At 39.3% G+C, this 21,542-nt stretch overlaps 1 protein-coding gene across 2 annotated transcripts in view; it reads left to right on the plus strand.

Annotated features, from left to right (window-relative positions):
- The window catches only part of fto (FTO alpha-ketoglutarate dependent dioxygenase), a 178,488-nt gene that overhangs the window by 79,187 nt on the left and 77,759 nt on the right, over positions 1 to 21,542 (plus strand). For both annotated transcript variants that reach the window (XM_028441540.1, XM_028441549.1), the window contains exon 8: positions 14,760 to 14,884. In XM_028441540.1, coding sequence (XP_028297341.1) covers positions 14,760 to 14,884 — 125 coding nt within the window. The remainder of the gene's footprint in view (positions 1 to 14,759; positions 14,885 to 21,542) is intronic.

The following is a 21,542-nucleotide window of genomic DNA, read 5'->3' on the forward strand; positions in this document are numbered from 1 at the left end:
GGGCCCTGCCTCACTCTGCTGGGAGAACCCAATATAGCACTCATTAATTCCTATTTGTGTGTAATAAGAGGGTCACGTTGAATGTAATAAATGGCTCTTTTATTTGGGCCAGAGCTGCAGGGTGGCATCGTCTCCTGGATAACAGTCTCATAAACACCCTTTAGCTGTTCCCACAACACAGTGGGATGGAATGTGGAAATAAGTGGAAAAAGTCAGGTTGTGTTTAGCCACAAGAATAAAAAAAAAAACATACTCTTTAGTTTTATTTGTTTTCTATTAACTATTGAATGCTGGGTAATTTCATCTTGACTTTCAGTGTGACGAGATGTTTGAGAGAACAGATTGTTTGAAAAGTCCTCCGGGGCCTATTTTTAAATTGCTGATCAAAACATGCAACTCCTGCAGTGATAGTTGGCTACTGAACAACTTTTTAATTAATGGTCCTTTCATTTAAGGATAAAAGAAAAGACAAAAAAAAAGGAAAAAACTCTTAGCAAACACAAATGTCAAAAGGAAGCCTGAACTTGACTGCTGTTTGATGTCCGACTACTATGTTCTGTCGATGTTTGATTTAATTGCAATAATTAGTCTCATTGTGTAACTCAATCCAAACTCCTGTGTTCACTTTGAATTGCCTTTACTTAATTAGATATTATCAAATGCACTCCACAATTATTCATGAGTGTGCGCAGCTTTGTTGAACATGCATCAATAAGTGTAAAAGCTAGTCGAGTGTCTGTGACTTCTTGGTGGGATTGAAGTAGAGTATTATAGAGTATGGGAGTCCATAATCCATTTTTATGTAACTGCTTCACGGTGTGTGCCATTGTCTATTACTGTAAAGCTGTGTGGTATAGAGGAAATGTTCAAGGCAGGGATGCATTAACCATGTGTGGAAAAACAGAAAACGCACAGTTACAGTATAGACATCAGTGTAGAAGCCAACAAAGTACTGAGTGCTGCCAACCTTAATGAGGTAGATGGAAATAAGTAGTTTAGGTAAATATTGATGTAAAACCTTAAGTTAAATTAATCTAAACAACACAAATCTAAAATGTGTCATATATCTGGTTTAATGGGTGGTGGAATATTATCCCAATGTGCACCGCCGGGTCAAAAGTTTTAGAACGCCACACTTTTTCCTGTTTTTTTACAGAACATTTTTCAGTTTATTGTGTCATTGCACTGTGAAATGAAAGCAAAGAACAAATAACCAATTTGAGTTGAAAAAGAGTGGAATCCATGAACAGAACTATTGACCTGATGCTCATGAGGGTCTGGTACCACAGTGTGTTCCAACACTGCTTTTATGCAGACAGAGGAAGTTGGAAGTAACCAAGAAAAGTTGGAACACCTGTAGGAATTAATAGCACCAGCTTTCAAGGCTGATTCAACCTTCACTGATGCAGAACAGCTTTAAATTATTAACCCACTTTGCGTTCCCCGAAAAAGACCTATTTGTATAATTCTGAAATGTACAATGTTTTTCAGTTTTGGGTAACCAAACCTTTTTTTAACCTCAGGCTGTTTAGTACTTACCTTTGTACCATTTCAAGCTATTCATTGGACTTGCATGACTGTAATTGCAATAAATAACTGGAAAAAATAGGGTGTTCTAAAACTTTTGACCAGTAGTGTATTAAGAAAATACTATAACGTAAAATAGTAGATTGAAGAGAAAAATTTTAAAAACTGACTGTAAGAAGATTAAAAACTAGAAATGATGCATTTATTTGAAAATAATCTGTTTACCTTTCATTCTTTAGTTTTTTTGTTTTTTTTTGTTTTACGGACTTAAAGGGGACATATCATGGTTTTAAATCCTTCCTTTTTAGATATAAATCATACAGTTGTGGTCTATATAAAGCGGAACTGCAATGCTTGGGTCTGAATTCCTCTGAATAGCTCCACAGGCCCCTTTTCTGATGTGCTTCTGAGAACAAATCGTTTTGGTGCGATCTCTTGAAATGCAAATGAGACACTCCATAACCCGCCCCCTCTTCAGGTGACACTCGGTTCAACTCCACCCTGCTCGGCTATTTTTGTAGTTTGATAGAAGAGATACGGCTATGTAGCGGCGCATAAACTTTTTATTCAGAGGTTATTTACAAAATGTCAACAACAGAAGACTTGTCCATCCAGCCTTACATGTTCGAGCCAGAGTCGGACCCAGTGGAGCGAGATGAAAATGAAGATGATGAACCTGCAGAACCCTAACAAGTGAGCTAACACAAGCACCGAGCTAACGCTAGCGCCAAGCTAACGTCACAAAATGCATTTTAATACAGTCTTTTCAAAGACAAAAACGGCAAAATGAAATGACTAATGAAAACTTTAGACTTTAATTAAATCACGTAGGCCATATCATCAAGGATCTAAAACGAGCACACAGCGCTAACATATGAAGTCTGAAGACGGTGCAACTGCTAATGCTAACAAAACAATGACAGGGACGTCTTATCATACTTTTTAGCGTTATTTACAGCTTACCGAAGTGCTCTGTTCGTCGTCTCCAAAGATAGAAGGAATTGAACCCTCAATCAGACGAAGTCTTTCAGCAAATCCTTCTTTATACTGGTGGAGGTTGCAGAAGCAGTCATCCTTGAAGTGCTTCACGCACACAAAATTGACTTAACCCACAGATGTGGGTACATTTCCGTGAAAAATAAAACTCAACCAGGCACTTCGAAAAGGTTCTAATGCTGGGAGACGGTGTAATGAAGCGTGTGGGTTACTACATCCAACAACCGAACATTTTGACTTGTCCTCTCGTAACTTCGGCATCCTTGAGCTTGGACTACAAAATCTCAGCGAGAAATAAAAATGGCGGATTGCTTGAAGTGTTGGGCCTGGAGTCGATGTCTTAATTTGGTTTGATGTAATAGTTTAAAAAACGTAATAGAGAATAGAAAAATTGAAACAGATTGAAAAATATCACCAAAACAGAATATAAAGATATCTACGGAGCACCTGAAGAGATTCATTTGATTTTTTCTGTACTTCTAAGCGCTCTAAATATACAACAAAATGCATTTAAGGGCTAAAAAAGTGGATTTAGCATGATATGTCCCCTTTAAAACCAAAACAGAAGTACAGAAAAATCAAAAACCAGACATGTTTTAAGCTCACCACACATAGGGGACCCACAGACGGGGGCGACTTTAAATCTCGGACAAAAAGGAGCAAAACATAAGTCACATTACTGATGAACTGGTGAATAGAAATGCTATTAATGGATGTTACATAAAACAGGCACCTGGTATGTGTTTTAATGACTGCCGTTAGTGGCTAATGGTATTATAATGTGCGCAAAATATATTTTTACTGCCCTCAAAAAAGCTGTAATTGTTTTAGCAAAAGTGTCAAATCGTAGAAGTTCTAACATCTATTGTTCCTCACAGTCCATAGTCAGTCACCTGTTTGTCTGGATACTTTTTGGACCGTAACACTGTTCAGTAAAGTTGACAGATATTCACAGATTCAGACTTCCAGCATCAAAAACTCTTTAAAGAAACATCTTCGACACAAATTACACCTCTTTACAACATGATACAAGATCATTTTATCAAACGCAGCAGAGCAAAAAGTCTGAGTAAAAGTAAGAGTAAAAGCCCGCCCCCGTCTGTGGGTCCCCTCTGTGTGGTGAGCTTAAAACATGAAGCTCTCATCCATAGTTTCCCTTAAATATCCAATTATCACACAAACAGAACAAGATTTTTTTAATTTTTAATTAATTTAAAAAATAAAAAAAACGCTGCTCGTTTGGTTTTTGATTTTCCTGTATTTCTGTTTCGGGTTTTAGTCAGTAAAACAAAATAACCACACTGTTTAGTTGTTATTTTGCATTGGTTTTTAAAACAAAATAACCAAAGAATGAAGGGTGCACGTATTGAAAATGTAATGCCCCACATCGCATATAAAACTTTTCATAAGCGCTGCACATTAGCGCACATGCTAGTTCTCCGTTGCATCAGAGCTGGGTAGACATGTGCAGCTTTTCTTTCACTCTGATGGATGGGTACTACAGAGTTGATTCTGTCATTCTTTAATTGACACTTTCGTGTTCCAAAGTGTGATACAACATTTACCCAAGAGCCTCCTCTGAGAGCAACAAGCGATTCACTATGTTTCTGAAGGACAGTATGAGCTTCTATTCCTGTAAACTGAACCAGCAACTTTCAAAATAAAGGACAGCATTCAACTGCTCTGTGAGCAGGAAACCACAAACACTTCTGTAGGATATATTAATAATTACTATGGTATTCATTGGATATGCGCTCGCCTCATATGATGGCCGGTGCAGCCAGGGTGGGAACTTTACCAGATACCCCTGCAAAGTTAACTACACTCCATGTTACTTACTAAATCACCAGCTGTAATATACCCCTAGTTTAGTTCCTTGCACTTTCATTGGACTATAGACACATTTAAAAAATAAACCTTTTTTTTATTTATTAAGATTGACCTGGCACTGTTTCGTGAGCATTCTATTGTAATGTTTTGGTTAAAATTGATATTCATACTAAAATGACGACCAGTAAAATGACAACCAGTAAAATGACAACAAAAACACACAAAATAAGAGAAAAATATAGCGAATAATAAAAATAACAAAAAAAATGCACGAAGAAAAATACAAACTATTACCAGCAACGCACAAAACAACAACAAAGACACACTAAATGAGAGAAAAATACAGGAGATCACTACAAAAAGACATGAGAAACAACCAAACAACAACAAAAACACACACACTGTGAGAGAATAATTCAAATAATACCAACAACACATAAAAAGACACCAAAAATACACAAAATAAGAGAAAAATGTAATTAATTATAAAAAGAACAAACTAAAAATACACAAAATGATGATGGAAATTATCTTGATTGGAACATGAAGTTAAACGTTCAGTCTCGGTCCCACATCAGGAGGTAGATGACTGGAAATGATAAAAACTATGCAAATAAATCTATTCAGGAGGCACTAAATACTGTTTTATTCCACTTATTTACATAGATTCTTTAAAATGTGTGTTTTTACTCGTTCATTCCATTATTATAATTTAAAGGTTTTTGTTTTTACAGAATTCTGAGCAAAATGTGTTAGTCGGGCATAAAGGGGATACTTGGATTTAGAAATAAGGGAAACGGGATACTGGGCGAAAAAGTTTGATAACCACTCTTCTAAAAATGTCTATTTTTGTAATAGTTTTAGTGTTAATTATGATGCTAAAATAGTTTGCCTTAATTTTGTAGTCAGAAGCTATTTCAATTCAGTATTAGGTGACTAAGTTCCTTTAGAATTAAGTGTATAAAAGGTTTAGTTTCTTATCCTACCACCAACTAAAATCCACATGGCCCCTTATCTAACGTATCACACTTAGCTTACTTCTGATCAGCACATTTTACAATGACTAAACTGAGCAATTGGGTACATAGGATTTATTAAAAATAGTTTTCATCTTTACACACATGGTTCTCTAGTTTTGTTTTGTTGATACAAATCACTCCATCACTCTTTTTTTAATATCAAATTCGTATTTTTGAGAAGATCTGGGTGAAGGAAAACTCTTTTTTTTATTGGTTCAGTGTATTTTAGGATCTGAAGTATTTATAAAGTTAACACTTTACCTTTGGGGCACAGAGAGACAGACTTTGGCTCCAGTCGGTTGTTTTATTGGTAGGAAAGTGAGGTGCAGATCCTCGTCTGACATGTAGCTGAAAACTAGATAGTGGTTTTAACTGAGCAGAAGGTGCTGAGTGTTACGCTCATCGCACAAATATCCACCCAGCTCCGTCTTCATTGTCCTGACTTAGTCACTGTGCTTCTCAAAGCTTTCTCGTGATAGATTGATGACGCTTTGGACCAGGGCTTGCTTAGCAGTTTGTGCGAGTAGAGCATAGCCCCTGCCCTATTGATGGAGAGCCCATTCAGACCAACAACTATGTGGTTTAGCCATTAGGGCCAACTGGATCCACACTCCCTATCATGAGATGGAGACAAAGGCCGTGCCAGAAACAGGCGGGTGAATTTTTATGTGATATTGGTGGCCCCACTGGACTACGACGTGACAACAGATTTGCCTTTTCTTCTCATCACCAAAAGGAGCTGCACAAAAGCCTGTGAGTTCTGCTCCATTTGACCCTGTGCAAAGCATATGTCCCTCCGTCCTGCTCGTATTCTGTCCAGAAGATGGACTGCCATAGGGACCATTGAAAAGCATCCCTGCCCACTTGACTATGACACAATGCCTTCAAACAAAATCTCTTGTCAGAGGTCTTCCCTTTTTAGGAGCGTCTCTATTCCCTCCAACCCTTTGTCACTTCAAACATGTTACTCTGATGTTTCAGACACATTTTTCTAATGTTTTACACTCCATATAATCTGCTGTGTGGAGCAAAGCCTATTTTACTGGCTGACATAATTGATGGTGGCCGCGACCTCGCAAGGGTCAATCTGGCAGAAAGGCAAAAGTTTCTGTCACCACGGAGATTGCGAGAACAGATCAGTACACACACACACACACACACACACACACACACACACACACACACACACACACACACACACACACACACACACACACACACAGACACACAGACACACACACACACACACACACACACCACACACACACACACAGAGTTGGAATTGGGATTTTAGGGGACTTTATGATAATGAGGATGATGATGTTTTTATTTTGAACACGTAAAATGATAAAAGAACAGCAGTTTAGAAAAATAAAAAAGATGATTTACAACAGCAGTAAAGGACCATTGATAAGATCCAAAATCACTTAAACATATTTAACTCTAGCCTCTTTAATCACTACTGATTTTTCTTTTTCAAGTACAACTAATAATACAATAAATTATCCATATATCATTAAACACACAATCTACATTTTCACAAATAGTCCATATCTAATCATCAAAACAGGACAAATTAGTGATCAGATTCATTCCTGTACCTTGTAAAAATAATTTTATTTATACCTGCTTTTAAACTGAATTATGTTTAAACATTGTTTTAACTCCACACTCATTCTGATCCATCATTTTACTCCACAATTTGACACACAAAAACTTCAAAGTGGGTCCGACACTTAAAATCTTTTCCCCTTATTAAACCAGTAAAGGCTCATTTTAAAACCAAGAAGATCTTATTGATTAATTATGTAATATTAATTTATATAATTGTTGTGGTAGACTTTGAATGCAATGTTTTTTTTTAGATCCAACCTGATTTTCAAATATATAGTGAGGAATAGTGTCTGCATATTATTGAAAAATATACTGTGATATACTATACTAATATATAAATAATATACTAATACGAGGCAATGTGGGTAAAAAGCCTTGCCCAAGGACACAATGACAATGACTTGGCTAGAGTGGGATTCAAACCCTCAACCCACCAGTTATTGGATGACCCACTCTACTACTGAGCCACGGTTGACTTGGATCATGATGTCACCAACAAGTGCATGTTTTCATGTCACATTTCCTCCAGGGATAATGTCATTTTTTCCACCGCTGCGGACCCCGCGCCCCCTTCTCCACCCAATTCAAGTGCAAAGTAACTTAGCAGCGGAATGCAGCAAATACTCACAGATTGCCTTGTCTAGACTGGAACTGGCCATGACAGGATCACAGTTCCCCAAGTTGTTTATATCCGTGAGCAGAAGCTATCCATTACTGAGAGCAAGGTGCCTGATGCCTTTTTCCACCAGCGGTTAAAGTGATATTGGTTTCTTTTATTAGCGAAAAGAGAGGGAGCGACGTGGGAAGTTAATAGTCTGCCAAACTTTTACTCTAAAGGCCTATGAACCCAGGTGTCAGAGCAGCTGAGTTAACACAGCAGTTACTCGTAAGCCTTTAAATTCGAGACATTTTGCTAACGTGCTAGCCACAATGCTGAGGAAAAAGAAAACAGATCCTTTATGAAATCCCTCCCTTTTTTGTATAAATTCAGGCTTGATTTTGTTTTTGATATGACTAATATCCAAACACAGTCACTTCATATGTCTGTCATTTTTAGCTGATTTTTTAAAAACACCTTAGTTATTTGGTTTGTAGCATTATTATATGATTGTATGCCACCCACTTTATTCCCAGGCATGCTACAACCTTGTTATGCAAGCAAGTGGTTAAAGACAGCAGAACTTGTAATTGGAGGGTTGCCAGTTCAAATAAAGGCAAAAACACCCAATTCTTCTTTTTCTTTTTACAGTGAATAGATGAAATGTAAAAAAAAAAGGCTTTATTAGTTACAACATACCACACAAAGAACACCAAGATCCTCTTTTATTGTTTTAGCCCTTCACATCAAGACCCTGAATTGAGGCATCCATATAAAACAGATAACTTATCTCCTGTTAAGAGTTACAGTACAAGAACATTATATAGAAAATTGTATACATTAGATCACAGTGTCAAATTTGAGGCCTGGGGGCCAAATCCAGCCCTTTAGAGCATTTCATTTGGCTCACGGTGGAAGTAAAAATGACAGAGAAAACATTAAATATTGAGTAAATTACCAATTTGTTTAGTTGTAGTTCTCTGCCCCTCTAAATACACAAAGTCAATGAAACTCCACAATATTTTCCCATGCTTATATGACATGATGGCAGTCATTTTAATCTCAAATTTTTTTTGGTTCTTTTTCCAATCTTTTCTTCTATTATTTAACAAAATCTTCCCATATTTAATAGAAATTGGTTACAAAATCGAGGAAGTTTTAAGTAAAGATCTTGCATGGACTGATAATAGTTACCTATTGTTGGATGTTATCAGTGTTTTACGTATTATATATACGTTAAAGTGAAACTAGGGCGCGTTGATGTTGAAATTACTCATATTCTCTGTCTATAGTCTGCGGCCCACTTAGCACCTGAACCAAAATGAGTTTAACACGACTGCATTACATGAACACGAGTAAAATAAATACAAAAACTGTTTCCCCAGATACTTATGTTATTGTCTAGTATTTGCAACATGTGCTACCGCTTCTTGAACAGAGTTGTACCATAATGATATCTACAGTTTCACCTTTAAGACTAAGGTGAATAAACAAATATATAATTCAAGAATGGTCCACCCTTTAATATGCCTGTTACTTCCAGGCTATAGGGTGCACCACTGTATTCGCCGCGTTCCAATAATTTAGCAATTTTCCCAAAAAAAAAGCAGCATCATCAGATAGGCCACACCCTATTGGCTGATGAGGGTGCCCTTCAGAGAACTCGGACAATCAGAACGGACAGGTAGGCGGGCTGTGCTCCTATTTGCTTTAACGGAGATTTTTGTGTTTCAACTGATGAGTTTCCATCTCCTCATAAAGTCACCTCCTCACTGCCCCATGTCTACATATCAGTCTATTTACAGCTTTTTATGGTCACTTTTTACTGGATCCAGACTGATACAGCGCTGTCTCTGTCCGTTCCGTGCACTCAGGAGCAATCACGTCTAGTCCGGAATCTGAGTCAGAATATGGACGCAAAACCCAACTTGGTGATTTAACAACTTATCCTGTTTATTGTTTCCTTCTATTACAAACTGGCTGACTTTTACTTTATCCAGGCTGTTCTGATCTCCGCTTCGTTTGTCAGTTCTCCTTACGTAAGCTTCTCCATCAGCCTCAAGTCCAGGGTGTGTGCATGACAAAATGACTGAGTTGAATTTTTGGGTGGTATGTTGCTTGTGAAACCAGAAAAAAATTAGCCACATCATTGTTTAAGCCGCAGGGTTCAAAGTGTGGAAAAAAGTAGCAGCTTATAGTCCGGAAATTACGTTATGTTATTGTTTATTGGGGGAGACAAATATGAAAGTTGCCAAGGTTAAAGATGAGCACATTGAAAGGGATTATATTAGGCCTATATTGGCCACAGTTACATGATTTATTTATTTTTTTAATTCAGAATTAATTATTCTGAATTAAATAATTCGGAATTAAAGTGTTCTGCTTTGTGTTTACATGGACATAGTAATTCTGAATTGAGGATTACAAAGAAAACAGGTTTATTCACCTTTAGATCTGGGGGTTGGGAAGGCTCAGATTGGACAGGGGGTGAACAAACCTTTTCTTTTTGGCTACAACATAGAAGACCACATAAAAACATCTATTTCCACTTTTATTTTGAATGAAGTTTTGAAGCAGCAGCTCAGCGATAACGCACTTTCACGTTTCACTTTCATCAGCTGAGCAGGAGAAGGGAGCTATAGTACTGGAGGAGCGAGGCAGACGACCACACTTTGGTCAGTCAAAGCTAGCGGTAACTGCAACGGCTGCTTTACGTCCACTGTACAGGATTTTGAGTGAAAGGTGAACTTTATGATAACCCACGTGTCATTAGTGAAGCTCTGTGATCTGATTTAGGGCTTCATGTCGCTGATGAAGCCTGTTCTGTTTGCTGATGTCCATGTGTGTGTCATAAGTCTGTGTGTTTGTGTGAATGTCCCTATGTTTATACCTCTGTCCATCCACTCTTTTCATTATATCCATGTCTTCTATGGCTCTTATTAAATAAGTACTCTTGGCTTGAGTCCTGCTTGCTTTGGGCGGCCATCTTGGATTATGTCGTCACTAGCACATTATCGCGACAGAAGGAGAATTTGCAGAACAACCTGAATTAATTTAAAGTGGAATTAAATGTTTATAAGAACGAGGAATTATTCCATTTGGACTTAAAATCAGAATAAACCAGCCACTTTATTCAGGTTTAAATTGAATTCAGAATGGCCATTTTCATTCAGAATTAAGTGTTTACAAGGTCAGTTTAAACAGGATTTAACTTTCATCCTGAATAAAAGGGGAATTTAAGCTGTCATGTAGACATGGCCAATATCACACCAATTACAGGCCAGGAGCCAAATAAAATGTTGGTTTAACAGGTTGTTGACTGTTTTTTATTTTCACCGTCTTTATTTTAGATCTGCTTTGGGAATCACACCTGAATTTCAAGCCAGTTAAAAAAAAAGAGGTCAGCTTTGGGATTTGTAGGTGCTTGTGGCCAGCAGATGTAAAATGGCTTCCTGTTCAACTGAGTGCCAGTGATCTTAAGAGTGCTTTGGGTCCCTTGAAAGCTCTGGTCTGGAGTCAGCGAAAGCGTTTCATGGGGTGTTAATACTTACTCCGACACTCTAGTGGTCAGCTAGTTTCTCTGTTTTATGGAGTGTAAACTTTCAGTCTTGCAGGCATCCTTTTTTAACATTTCCACTTTCAAGGTTCTAAGTTGTCCTTGACGACCTGTGGCAGCTATACTGTGATGTTTGAAAGAAATTCAGTTCATATCTTTCTTTTATGTAGCAACATTCCTCTCATTTGTACCTGTATCATCATGTGTTAAATGAGTGGCATTTCATTGTGAGATAGAATAGACAGATGCTTGTTGGTGTTAGGATACAGTCATGGCTGGAGGTGTTAGTGAGTTGCCCCAGGCTGCCCTCCAGCCAGGCTCTGCTTGAAATACTATCATCACTCCAACTCTCCACTAACCAAAATATCCCCTCAGCCTGATCGCTTATTTGTTTATCTAGCTTGGGTGCGGAAATGTTTACACCTATCTGTAGTAAAATAGACAAGGCTGAATTTAAAGTTCTAGAGCCAGGAATTAGAGGGTCCCCTGGTCCTGCTTGTCCTCATGTTAACCTCAGGCTGTGGCCAGGGTCAGGGGGATATCTGTGGTTAGCGTCAGGCTCGGAGAGGTAGAGGCTGAGGACAGCTAATGTCATCAAGGGGTAAATAGTAGGAAAGAGAGGACTGATTATTGTTAACACAGTCCCAGAGATAAAGAAACTCTGGTCTATACGATGCCAGGCTTGACCAGTAAACAACCAGTGGGGTGTAGAAATAGCCAGGGGATCAGCCTGGGGCTAATCCTAAAGGCTTCTCTCAGCACTGGGTCCTCTAAACACAGGAACACACACACACACATTGGTGGTATAGGCTTTTGGTTGTGTCTCATGTACCCCCCGATCCCTTTCTTCAGATTAGGAGAACCCCTTCATCAGTCTAATTTAGTAACCTTTTTTGTTTTATTTACATATTATTAACATGTTGGCCTCTGAAATTTCCTACAGCTTGAAAATGTCAACCTGTACGTTTAACACACACTAAATATCAATTTTGTGCATTACAATTATTGTATAACAGAATATATTGACCTCAAATGTTAGTACTGTGCATAACATGTTAGTAATTTAGTAGGATATTAAGGCCACAATATTGGTTATTCCATTAACGCCGTTTATTGTCAACGCGTGTTCAAGTACCCCTAGGGGTACATGTACCCCTGGTTGGGAACCACTGATTTTGACTGTGGAGAGGTGCTGTAATTTGTGTTCATACTCGTGTGTTGAAAGTTTTAAATATTTCATTAAAGAAATCAGATAAAGACAGTGTAGGCCTCATACATCAATAGATCATTCGCTCAAAAAAGTGAGATGTTTTCAGCTCAAAAATCTCCACTGTAAACACACTCTTATTGACATTGTCAGAACAGTTTCACGCATTGCATTGCAGGATATAATGTGTGATCCAATGATAATTCTTACTGTTTATCTTGTGTTTCTCCACCAGACAAGGAGGACAGTGATTTGCTTGATGCCACTTCTGTTCTAGTTTGTTCCATAAGAAATTCAATTTATGCCTGATTCAGATCTTTCCGTATAAATCCCCCCCCAAAAAAACAATCTGCCATTGTTTTGCCACCATTTTCAGTATGTAAAAGCATCAGAAACATGTTGGAAAGTCACTTTGGCAGAGTTTTATGGGAAAAACACAAGAAATCATGGTAAGAATGAAGTAAAAAATGCATCTTTTTCCACAATACAATGTGCAAAACTTTTTCGACAATGTCAACTTTCACTTTTTAAGTGATCTTTGATGTATTAACCAATGAGGCCTACACTATGGGATTTATCTGATAGAAAAATAGCTTTATTTTTTTGTGGTAATGTAAATATCACAAGTAATTATTAGTAATTTAGTGTCATTTTTGTATGGAACTTTTTCACTATAGAAGTTTGAATCAGTACTGCAGGAGGTTTAGTGATTAGCGTGTGTGGGTGCGTGCTTGCGTGTTAGATTTTTATATCGACTTTGTTCTTTGACTGTTTTGTGAATACTTTAGCCTCAAAGACTCACTTCTATGAGGTTTATCACATGCTTGGTATTTAAAAAGTTTTTTTTCCTCTTCCAAAACACGCTGAGATAGAAGTTACAAAACATTAAAGTAAACAAAAAAGTGTTTTTTTGTTGGTTGGCAGAGGTATAGACAAATAAGGTGACAATTCTGGTTTATTGTTTTTTGTTTCATGACATATGAATAGGATTATAGGACCACACTGTTTTCCTTTCTTCCTTTTTTGTTCTATTCCCAAGCCAGCTCTACTACAGGCTCAGGGACACACATTAGAGCTGGCTTCAGATCAACTGTGAATCTCTTGCTCTTCAGCGTCATGCCTTAAACATTATAACTGTGCTTCAAGGCCAGCCTGGCATAGTGATGTTTACCAGCTGGGATGATGATAGATGCTGAATGCACTTTCTGGCACTTTCTTAGCCTGTCAGTCATCCCCGGAGGACGAGGTTTGATCCAAACTGAAAGGCACAGTTTTCATAGGAAGTACAGCCGGCCCTGCTTCCCACTTGGTCACCGTAATCTTTGGTGTCTCCTCTAAGTCAGGTGTAATCAGTCACACAGCGCCACATGTTTTGACACCTGTCCTGCGCTGTGTAGAGGAAGTAAGCATATTACTTGTCTCCTTTGGAAACGCACTTACACACACAGACAATCAAACCTATCTTCACATGAATTAAGACAGACAGGCGGATTGTCAGAAAGGGATTAAAAAAAAGGCAGAGGAGGAGAAATGAAGGTTCCCTTACATTGTGGGTTTCTTTTAAAGACGGGCGGGTGACTGGGGAGGCGAGAGACCGTTAATGGGAAGAAATGAACGCGTTTGACTGGTGGATGTGACAGGAAGAGACTGTTCTTAACAAGGCGTCAGAGTCAGTCAGAGTTACAGATCCATCACTTCTCAGAGACTAGGAGAAGGAGGAGGGGTGGAAGAGACATTTAAGGATATTCAGAGAAGAAGAGAGTCTGTGAAGGGTAAAGAAGAAGAAGAAGAGAGAGAGATGGTGAGGGGAAAGTGGGATTTGAGCGTTGCTGACAGCACTGCATTTAATTTGGGCTGCCAGATCCTTTTTCATTTGACTCCCTCTCAACCAGCTTAGAGGCTGCAAAAGACTTGGAGGCGAAGGTTTGCCAGGATGTCTCTGATTAGCACTGATGTGCCACGTCACACTTTAAGCCGGCCTGTAATTCATGTTCAACAGGAGGATCCTCACACATTACACTGCGCTTTGCAGGACGTGATTAATTGACTCACACTCTAATATTGGGTGTAATTTGCCCATCCTCTGATGTGAAACTGACTTTATGCTAGACTTACTGTACGCAGCTTTCCTAGGGATGTTATAATTGAGTCTTAACTCCAAGCTGTGTAATTTCTGAACGATGGCGAGCAAAGCTTTACATTTTTTTTTACTCAAATTCACACCTGGGATCATCAAAGGAGGTTTGGTGTCCTTGAAGGGTGCAGTGCAGGTACCAAACCAGTTGTTTCCAGAAGGGATTATCTCATCATGAGCACCTTGACGTATCCGAAAATACATACTCTTGTCACCATATGCTGACTCTAGTTGTATACTATATCAATTTATTCTGAACTTGTGTTTCCACTTTGCAGACAATGCTCTTTCTAGCCACAGTGGAGGAGGAAGGCCAAGCTGCAGAGGGAAGAAGGGAGATGGCAGAAATTCTGCTGTCTGCCTTGACAGACAGGCACCAACAAAGACAGACATGGAGAGAAAGGTAACACAGTGTACCACTGACTTTGCTCCTTCCATTCACTCCTAAAAAATAAGTCTCTGACTGGTGTAAGACTGGCTAAAAGAGTGAAAGCAAAAGTATTTTTCCCCAAGTATACCCTTTTTGGGCTAGAATGCTATTTCTGAGAGATCCAAGTTATGGTGATTGGTTATTGGATCCCACTGACATGCCATTTTCCTTTCAGTTCATTAAAAATATACTTTGAAAAAAACATGAAAGTGATGCAACAGTGAATGATATTGCATCGAAATTATTTAGATTGTCAAATAATTGAATAAACTTTGATTTAACCGTGAAAAAAACAAAGCCTATTCACTTTAACTCTTACTGCATTGCTGTAAATAAGACATCAACTTTCTTTATTTTTTAAATGTTGTCTACATGTGTAGACTATAGCTAGGACTGTTGTTCAAAGGCTAGAAATGAAAGCTGGAGTTCGGCAATCAATGTGTGTACAACAATTAAAAGGTAAGTTGTTTGTTTAACCTGACATGCCTCACCTGTTTAATACACACCATGATCCACAAGTAGTGTCCTCGGGAATGAGGTTGATGTGTTATTTAAGGCTCAGACATACTCAGGCGGACTCTGCGCACTCCTCAGAACTTACTGCAGTAGTTTCCATTAAAATCCTACATTTCCCACAATTCTTAGCACTTCTCTGTAATCCTTGTACTCCTGGGATGTGTTGTACTTTCGTAGCTCGTCTGCCACTCTCTCCTCTAAGCGTTCATCTCTGCTGCTCTGTTTCACCAGACGGTAAAATGCAGGTCGGTGATACATTTAACGTGGGTCGATACAATGCCGAGCAGTGTTTTGTGCGACACCAGGTACGCGGACAACTCGTGTACAATCTGAGCTTTGCAGTTAATTGGCCTGGCAGTCTCCGCGCAGAGTCCGCTTTGCAGAGTAGAGCGTTTAGGAGTAATGAGCAGTGCTGAATTAAATCATTTTGGAACTCCAGCCGCGTGTTGTTCCGGCAGTAAGAGAGAGACAAAAATGTCATGGAATGAAAAAAAAAAATTAAAGTTAACTAAGTGGTCCGATAATATCACTTGAACACAAACAACCAATTAACCTAAATGTTTAATGCAATAATGATGAATCAGCGTTAAAGAAGCCCTGACATTCGCCCGTTACTCTCACTTTGAGTGACAGCTGTCAAATCTGCCATGTTTCATCACCAAGGATAGCGCGAAATCACCGCTAATTTAGCCACTTTCTTCACAAAGGTCACTAAACTTTCAGAAAACGAAAACCCACAAAAACAAAATATTTACGAACTTTTACACCCACAAGGCCGTAACTCCGCTAATGAAGGAACATGAGAATAAAACATGTGCATACCTTTTATAGCCAAAAAAGACCCCAGCTTTGGAGCCATTTGTATCCGCACAACTTTTTTACATATTTCACAGCAGAGGCTTGCCTTGTCTTTCATAAGCCAATAGTAGCAGATAATCTTAGCTTTGAACTCAGCCTTTGTCTCATTGTCTATAGCAGAACTTTGACCTTCATCTCCTTCTCTTCTCTCTGTCCCTGAGTCCTCCTCATGTCTGCTGGATAGTTCTACTCCTGTGTTCTGTCTGTTAGATGCAGTTTCTCCTGCATTAGCATCTTTGCTACAGGTGCTGCTACTCGCTACGCTAACTGCTGCTGTGCTGCTGCTCTTTTCTGCACTTTCCACAGAAACATCCTTGGACTTCTTTACCTCAGTCTTAGCTTCACTTATTGGCTTAAAAAAGCTCTTTAAATCTTACTACCTTTTTATTTAGCCAATTTCTACCGTCTTCTAAGCTGACAAGACACAATTTTTGCGGGAAATCATACTTAAGACGTAGCGTGGGTGTGGCATGATACTGCTCTCTCTGCCGCTCAGTTTTTAGCTTCAATTTTGTGTTAAGAATGAAATTTCCAGTGATTTAAACTTTAGGTGCTGGAAAAAAAAATGAGGTGCTGGATCCAATCAAATCTGTTCCGGTAAAAATCTGGGAGATGCTGGATCTTGCCTCGGCAGGATCCGGCCCAAATTAAGCTCTGGTAATGGGCAATGCCTTGTTATGTCAAACTCTTTCTTGAGAATTGTGCCTATATCATCAATTACATTACAAACAGGAATCTCATTGCTCTTTCTTTGATTAGGTATGTCCAGTTGATTTTTCCCCATCATCGTTGTGCTGAGTGTGTTGCGTTTGTTTTTGTGCTTTTTGGGCCTTGCAGCTATCACTGTGACACGTGCGCCTTGGATTAGCTCAGTCACTTCCATCCTTCCAGATAAGGGCTGAGAGCGCAGGGATGAGAACACTGACCATTCATTCAGATAAAGAAAGGCCTCACACATGCAGTGCAGTGTTATTATAGCTGTTCAGTTTCTCAGTCACTCTCTCCCCCTCGGCACAAGCGAGGACACACAAACACTGGTGTGCATGTATACACTAATGCTGCATTAACATGTGTTTCACTGCTTATTGTCTCTATCAACACATTTGACCACAAGTGTTTCTCTCTCTCTCTCCCCCATCCCACACACACACACACACACACACACACACACACACACACACACACACACATGCACACGCACACGGACACACGTTGTACAAAGGGCCAGAGATTGTCCTGAGCCTGGAGAAAACAAAAATGCCGCCGGCAGAATTCACAAATTCCAGATTTCTTCAAGCCTTCCTTTAGACAAATCTGTATGAACTTCCTGCTGGGGCTTTCCCATCTTTCCATATGTTCCTGTGTTTGGATTTGTCCCCTCTAGTTGACCCTTAGCTTCGTCCCGTCCAGATGAGCCTTGTAAACAGACTGTTTCCACACACCTTTCTTTGCTGTGTCGACGCCCACCGCTTCACAACTCTGATGTAGGGCCTGCTCTGATAGCACATTCAAGCACATGTGGTGAAAGCTAGAAACCATCCCCATATACCCCCACCCTGCATCCCACTGACGGGCTAAACATCAGCCCTATCCTTCCGCCATCACAATCCACAATACAATGTTGCCACCTATAGTAACCACGTCCAACCCTAGACTTTGCTTTCTAACATCCTGACAACTGGTATCACAGACCAGCACAGGAAATGCTCAGTCCTTGTCAGCAGGGCAGACAGATGTTTACTTTATCAGCATTGAAAGACTGATTAGATTAGCTTTGTTGGAGGGCAAGAACCCCACACAATGTGTTTGAACTCCAGCTGCTCCCGATAGCGCCTTTTCCCCATACACACAATTTATGTCCATCCCTGATGTCCACGCCTCCACTTACAAAAAAAAAATCCAGGGGTCAGTCTGTCAAGTGCCTGTCAACATGTAGCATTTGGGCACAACTGATTACGTGGCTATGTGCAATGTTAAGTGGAATGTCCTGGTTCAGAACGGAGATCTGATGATGCAAATTTTAGATAATATTAACAATGATTGGATTTACATAGTGCTTTTTTCAAGGAAACTCAAAGCCCGTTACAGAAGCTTTATTTTCATTGCTCTGAAAACAACAAAAACTTGTTAGCAGCAGTCAATTATCATACAGTAGAAAGATTTAAATATGTGGGCATAAATAGAAGTAAATAGTAATAAATAAAGATAATTTGGAAGTTAAGTTTTAAAAGAAGCAGCTAAAAGGCACAAGCAAAACCTGAGTCACAATATTACACAAGAAAGGAACTTGTCCATAGTATTTGTCCTTGCAATCTCAGTTGGTGCTTTAGCAAATGGTCTACATTTAGTCATTTAATTGTTAAATTAAACATACAATATGTTACAGAATAAAGCAGACAGCCTGTTTCTATAACTGTTACTAATTAATTCCACAGATTCTTGAAACATTTGCACTCTGACAAAGAATGATTGATGTTTCTTGTCTGAGGCCTTTAAACATAAAGAAGCATTGATTAAATAACATTCTGACTTTGTTTTTTGACATACATTTCAGTTCAATTCAATTCAATGTTATTGATGTAGCGCAAATTACAACAAAAGTCATCTCGAAGTGCTATCAAAATATTAAATTCATAAGAAAAAAGAAAAAACCCAACAAATCCACATGAACAAGCATCAGCGACAGTGGGAAGAAACAACTCCCTTTCACCAGGTTCAGAGGTGGCAGCCATCTGCTTTGACTGGTTGGGGTTAGTGGACAGAAGGAGGAACAGAACAGCATAGAGAGATAGAACTGGTTGAGCCGTGAACCACAGATCAGGAACTGTCAGCTCCAGCGTCAAGACACACAAAGCTAAGACGTGCTGGTTGATTGTTGTTTCTTTACAACATAAAATAGTTTCTGGCATCTAAACAAAAACCAAAGAAGAAATGATCCTGGAAGCCGTTGGGTTGTTGCAGAATCAGCTCATTCGTTCACTCACAGCCAACACGGTTATGCCAGCTTTTTTTTTTTATTCTTATGAGCTTTTGTGGTAACTGGGTTTTCCCTAATGCACAGGGCGAAGCCTTTGATAGATGCTGTCCTGCCCGTCCCCTCGGTAAATGCCCCATGAGTACCTTGGAAATAGATGGATTATTATGAGGGTGGGTGACTGTATTGCAGCAGAGCAGTTCAGCGTGCCACACAAGAAGTGGAGATTGAAAGGCAAAGCACAACCTCCAGAGAGCACGCCTATTATGGCTATTCCCAGAAGCACCAGGGAAGTTTTTCTGCTCTTAAAAATTTATGGATTGTGTTTCACATAGAAGAAAATACAGGTAATAAAGGGCTGACATTGGAAGCACCTGATCTTAAAAGCGTATTTATCTTTTGGCTTTGAGGGATGTATTTTGTTCATGCATACTTCTGGTTAGGGTACCATGGAACATCCTGGATGAGGTAACCTCATGCTGACCCTCTTAGCCTAAAGGTCCATAGTCCCCCAAAAACATGAAATGATAGAAAGAAAAAGGTTTGTCACAGTCGGCGAGCAGACACTGAAGGGAACAGCTGCGAGTTTTGTACTGACCACGCAAACTGCTGTAGGCTTTGTAAGGTCATTATATGATAATGAAAATCATTACAGAATTACATGGGGGTTTAGGACAAGGGAGCAGCAGGGAGGGGAGGGGAGGGCCACATTGGGTTTGATAAATGGACTGTGAAGGTGCCCATCTGGCCCTCTCTGTGACTTTTTCTTCCTGCTTTTTTATCGACTCTCATTCTTTACTGCCCCTCTTTCATTCCCTTCTTCTGCTCTCCAGTGGGCGGATGCAAAAAGTGAACGAGTCTGTAGTGAAAGATTAACAGAGTGCAAGTCTAACTCACCTCTGTGGTGGAAGAAAAAGGAGGGGAGACAGTCGGAGGTGTTTATGACCCAGAGCACGGTTTTGTGCTTGACTTGGCAAACCTCCGTCCTCCCATCTTTTACTTTTGGAAGGTAGGAGAGTAGGCAGCCACTGACCTTTGGCATCAGAAACAGTTGGTTGACTCAGGATGTGAGAATCTAAGGAGTTTAAAATCAGCAGGGTGGTAATGGAGAATAGTACTGTTTAGTTGAGTCAGTCTCAGATTAGAAACAAGGAAACAATAACTAGAAAACACTAGGAGGTTTATTTTTAAAGTTTTACACTAAACCATAGCACTCAAGGAGTGTAAACCTCATATATTATTTGCCAGATATTGGCAGTTACATGGAGTGATCCTGATTATGGTCCATGATCATTGACATTTATAAGTAATTTATATCACCATTAATAACGATACAGTAGGTCTAAATGTAGTCAGGGTCCTATCCTGATAAAACACGGTGGGATAATTGAGGAATCAAGCCGACATAACTGAGAGAGGTCAAGTATAAGTGTGAAATATGATTTATTTATTTATTTATCTATTTTTGCAGAAATGTGAGATAAAATTAACGATAGTGTCAATTATTGAAACTGATCCAGAAACAGTACATTGATCCGCATCTCCTCCAAAAGTTGATGGAATCTTTAATGGTGTAAGGTCTATATTTGGTTAAACAAACCAATAAATAAAAGCCGTTGAAAATATTATCTCCCCGGTTGAGGTAAATATAATCCTTTACTGTGTTTACTGGGCCTTAAAAAGCACTGTAATTTTGAACTTAATTTTTTTAGTTTTTTTTTTTTCTAGTATACTTCAAATTATTTTAATAATCTAACACTTAGATTAATATATAAATGTGGTGCTTTTTGTCTACATTCTGGATAGATACAATCAGGATAGATTTCTTGTTGCATTTTCCTCTTTTTAACTATTGGCCATTGAAAGGAGGTGACCTATATTAAATAAGTCAGGGTGTCACTTTAAAGAGTTTATACTGAAGTTGTGTGTCTCCCTACATCTGTGCTTGCGTTTACAACTCTTCTCAGACTTGATGGGAGTTAGTGAGGTCTTTATCCTAAAACAAAGGACTCATCAGCTGACATGGCAAGCAGAGTCAGAGGCCAGGGAAGAAGGCCCACGTGTCCACAGCTGCACTCATCACTCAGCTGTCCAGTGTGACCCCTGACCCCATAGAGTTGTCACCCAGCCTTCGTTGCCTTTATATTTCCTGCCATTGTCAGCCTCTCTTGTCCTCACCTGGACAGGCCACTGCCACACAAAAGGTCGAGTCTGTCATCAAATGCTAGGGTCACCAGAGGCCAGGAGGGGCCGAGTGGGCTGAGGCTGAGGCTTTACCCGCCC

Source organism: Gouania willdenowi, chromosome 3 (genome assembly GCF_900634775.1).
Source record: "Gouania willdenowi chromosome 3, fGouWil2.1, whole genome shotgun sequence".
NCBI lineage: Eukaryota > Metazoa > Chordata > Actinopteri > Blenniiformes > Gobiesocidae > Gouania > Gouania willdenowi.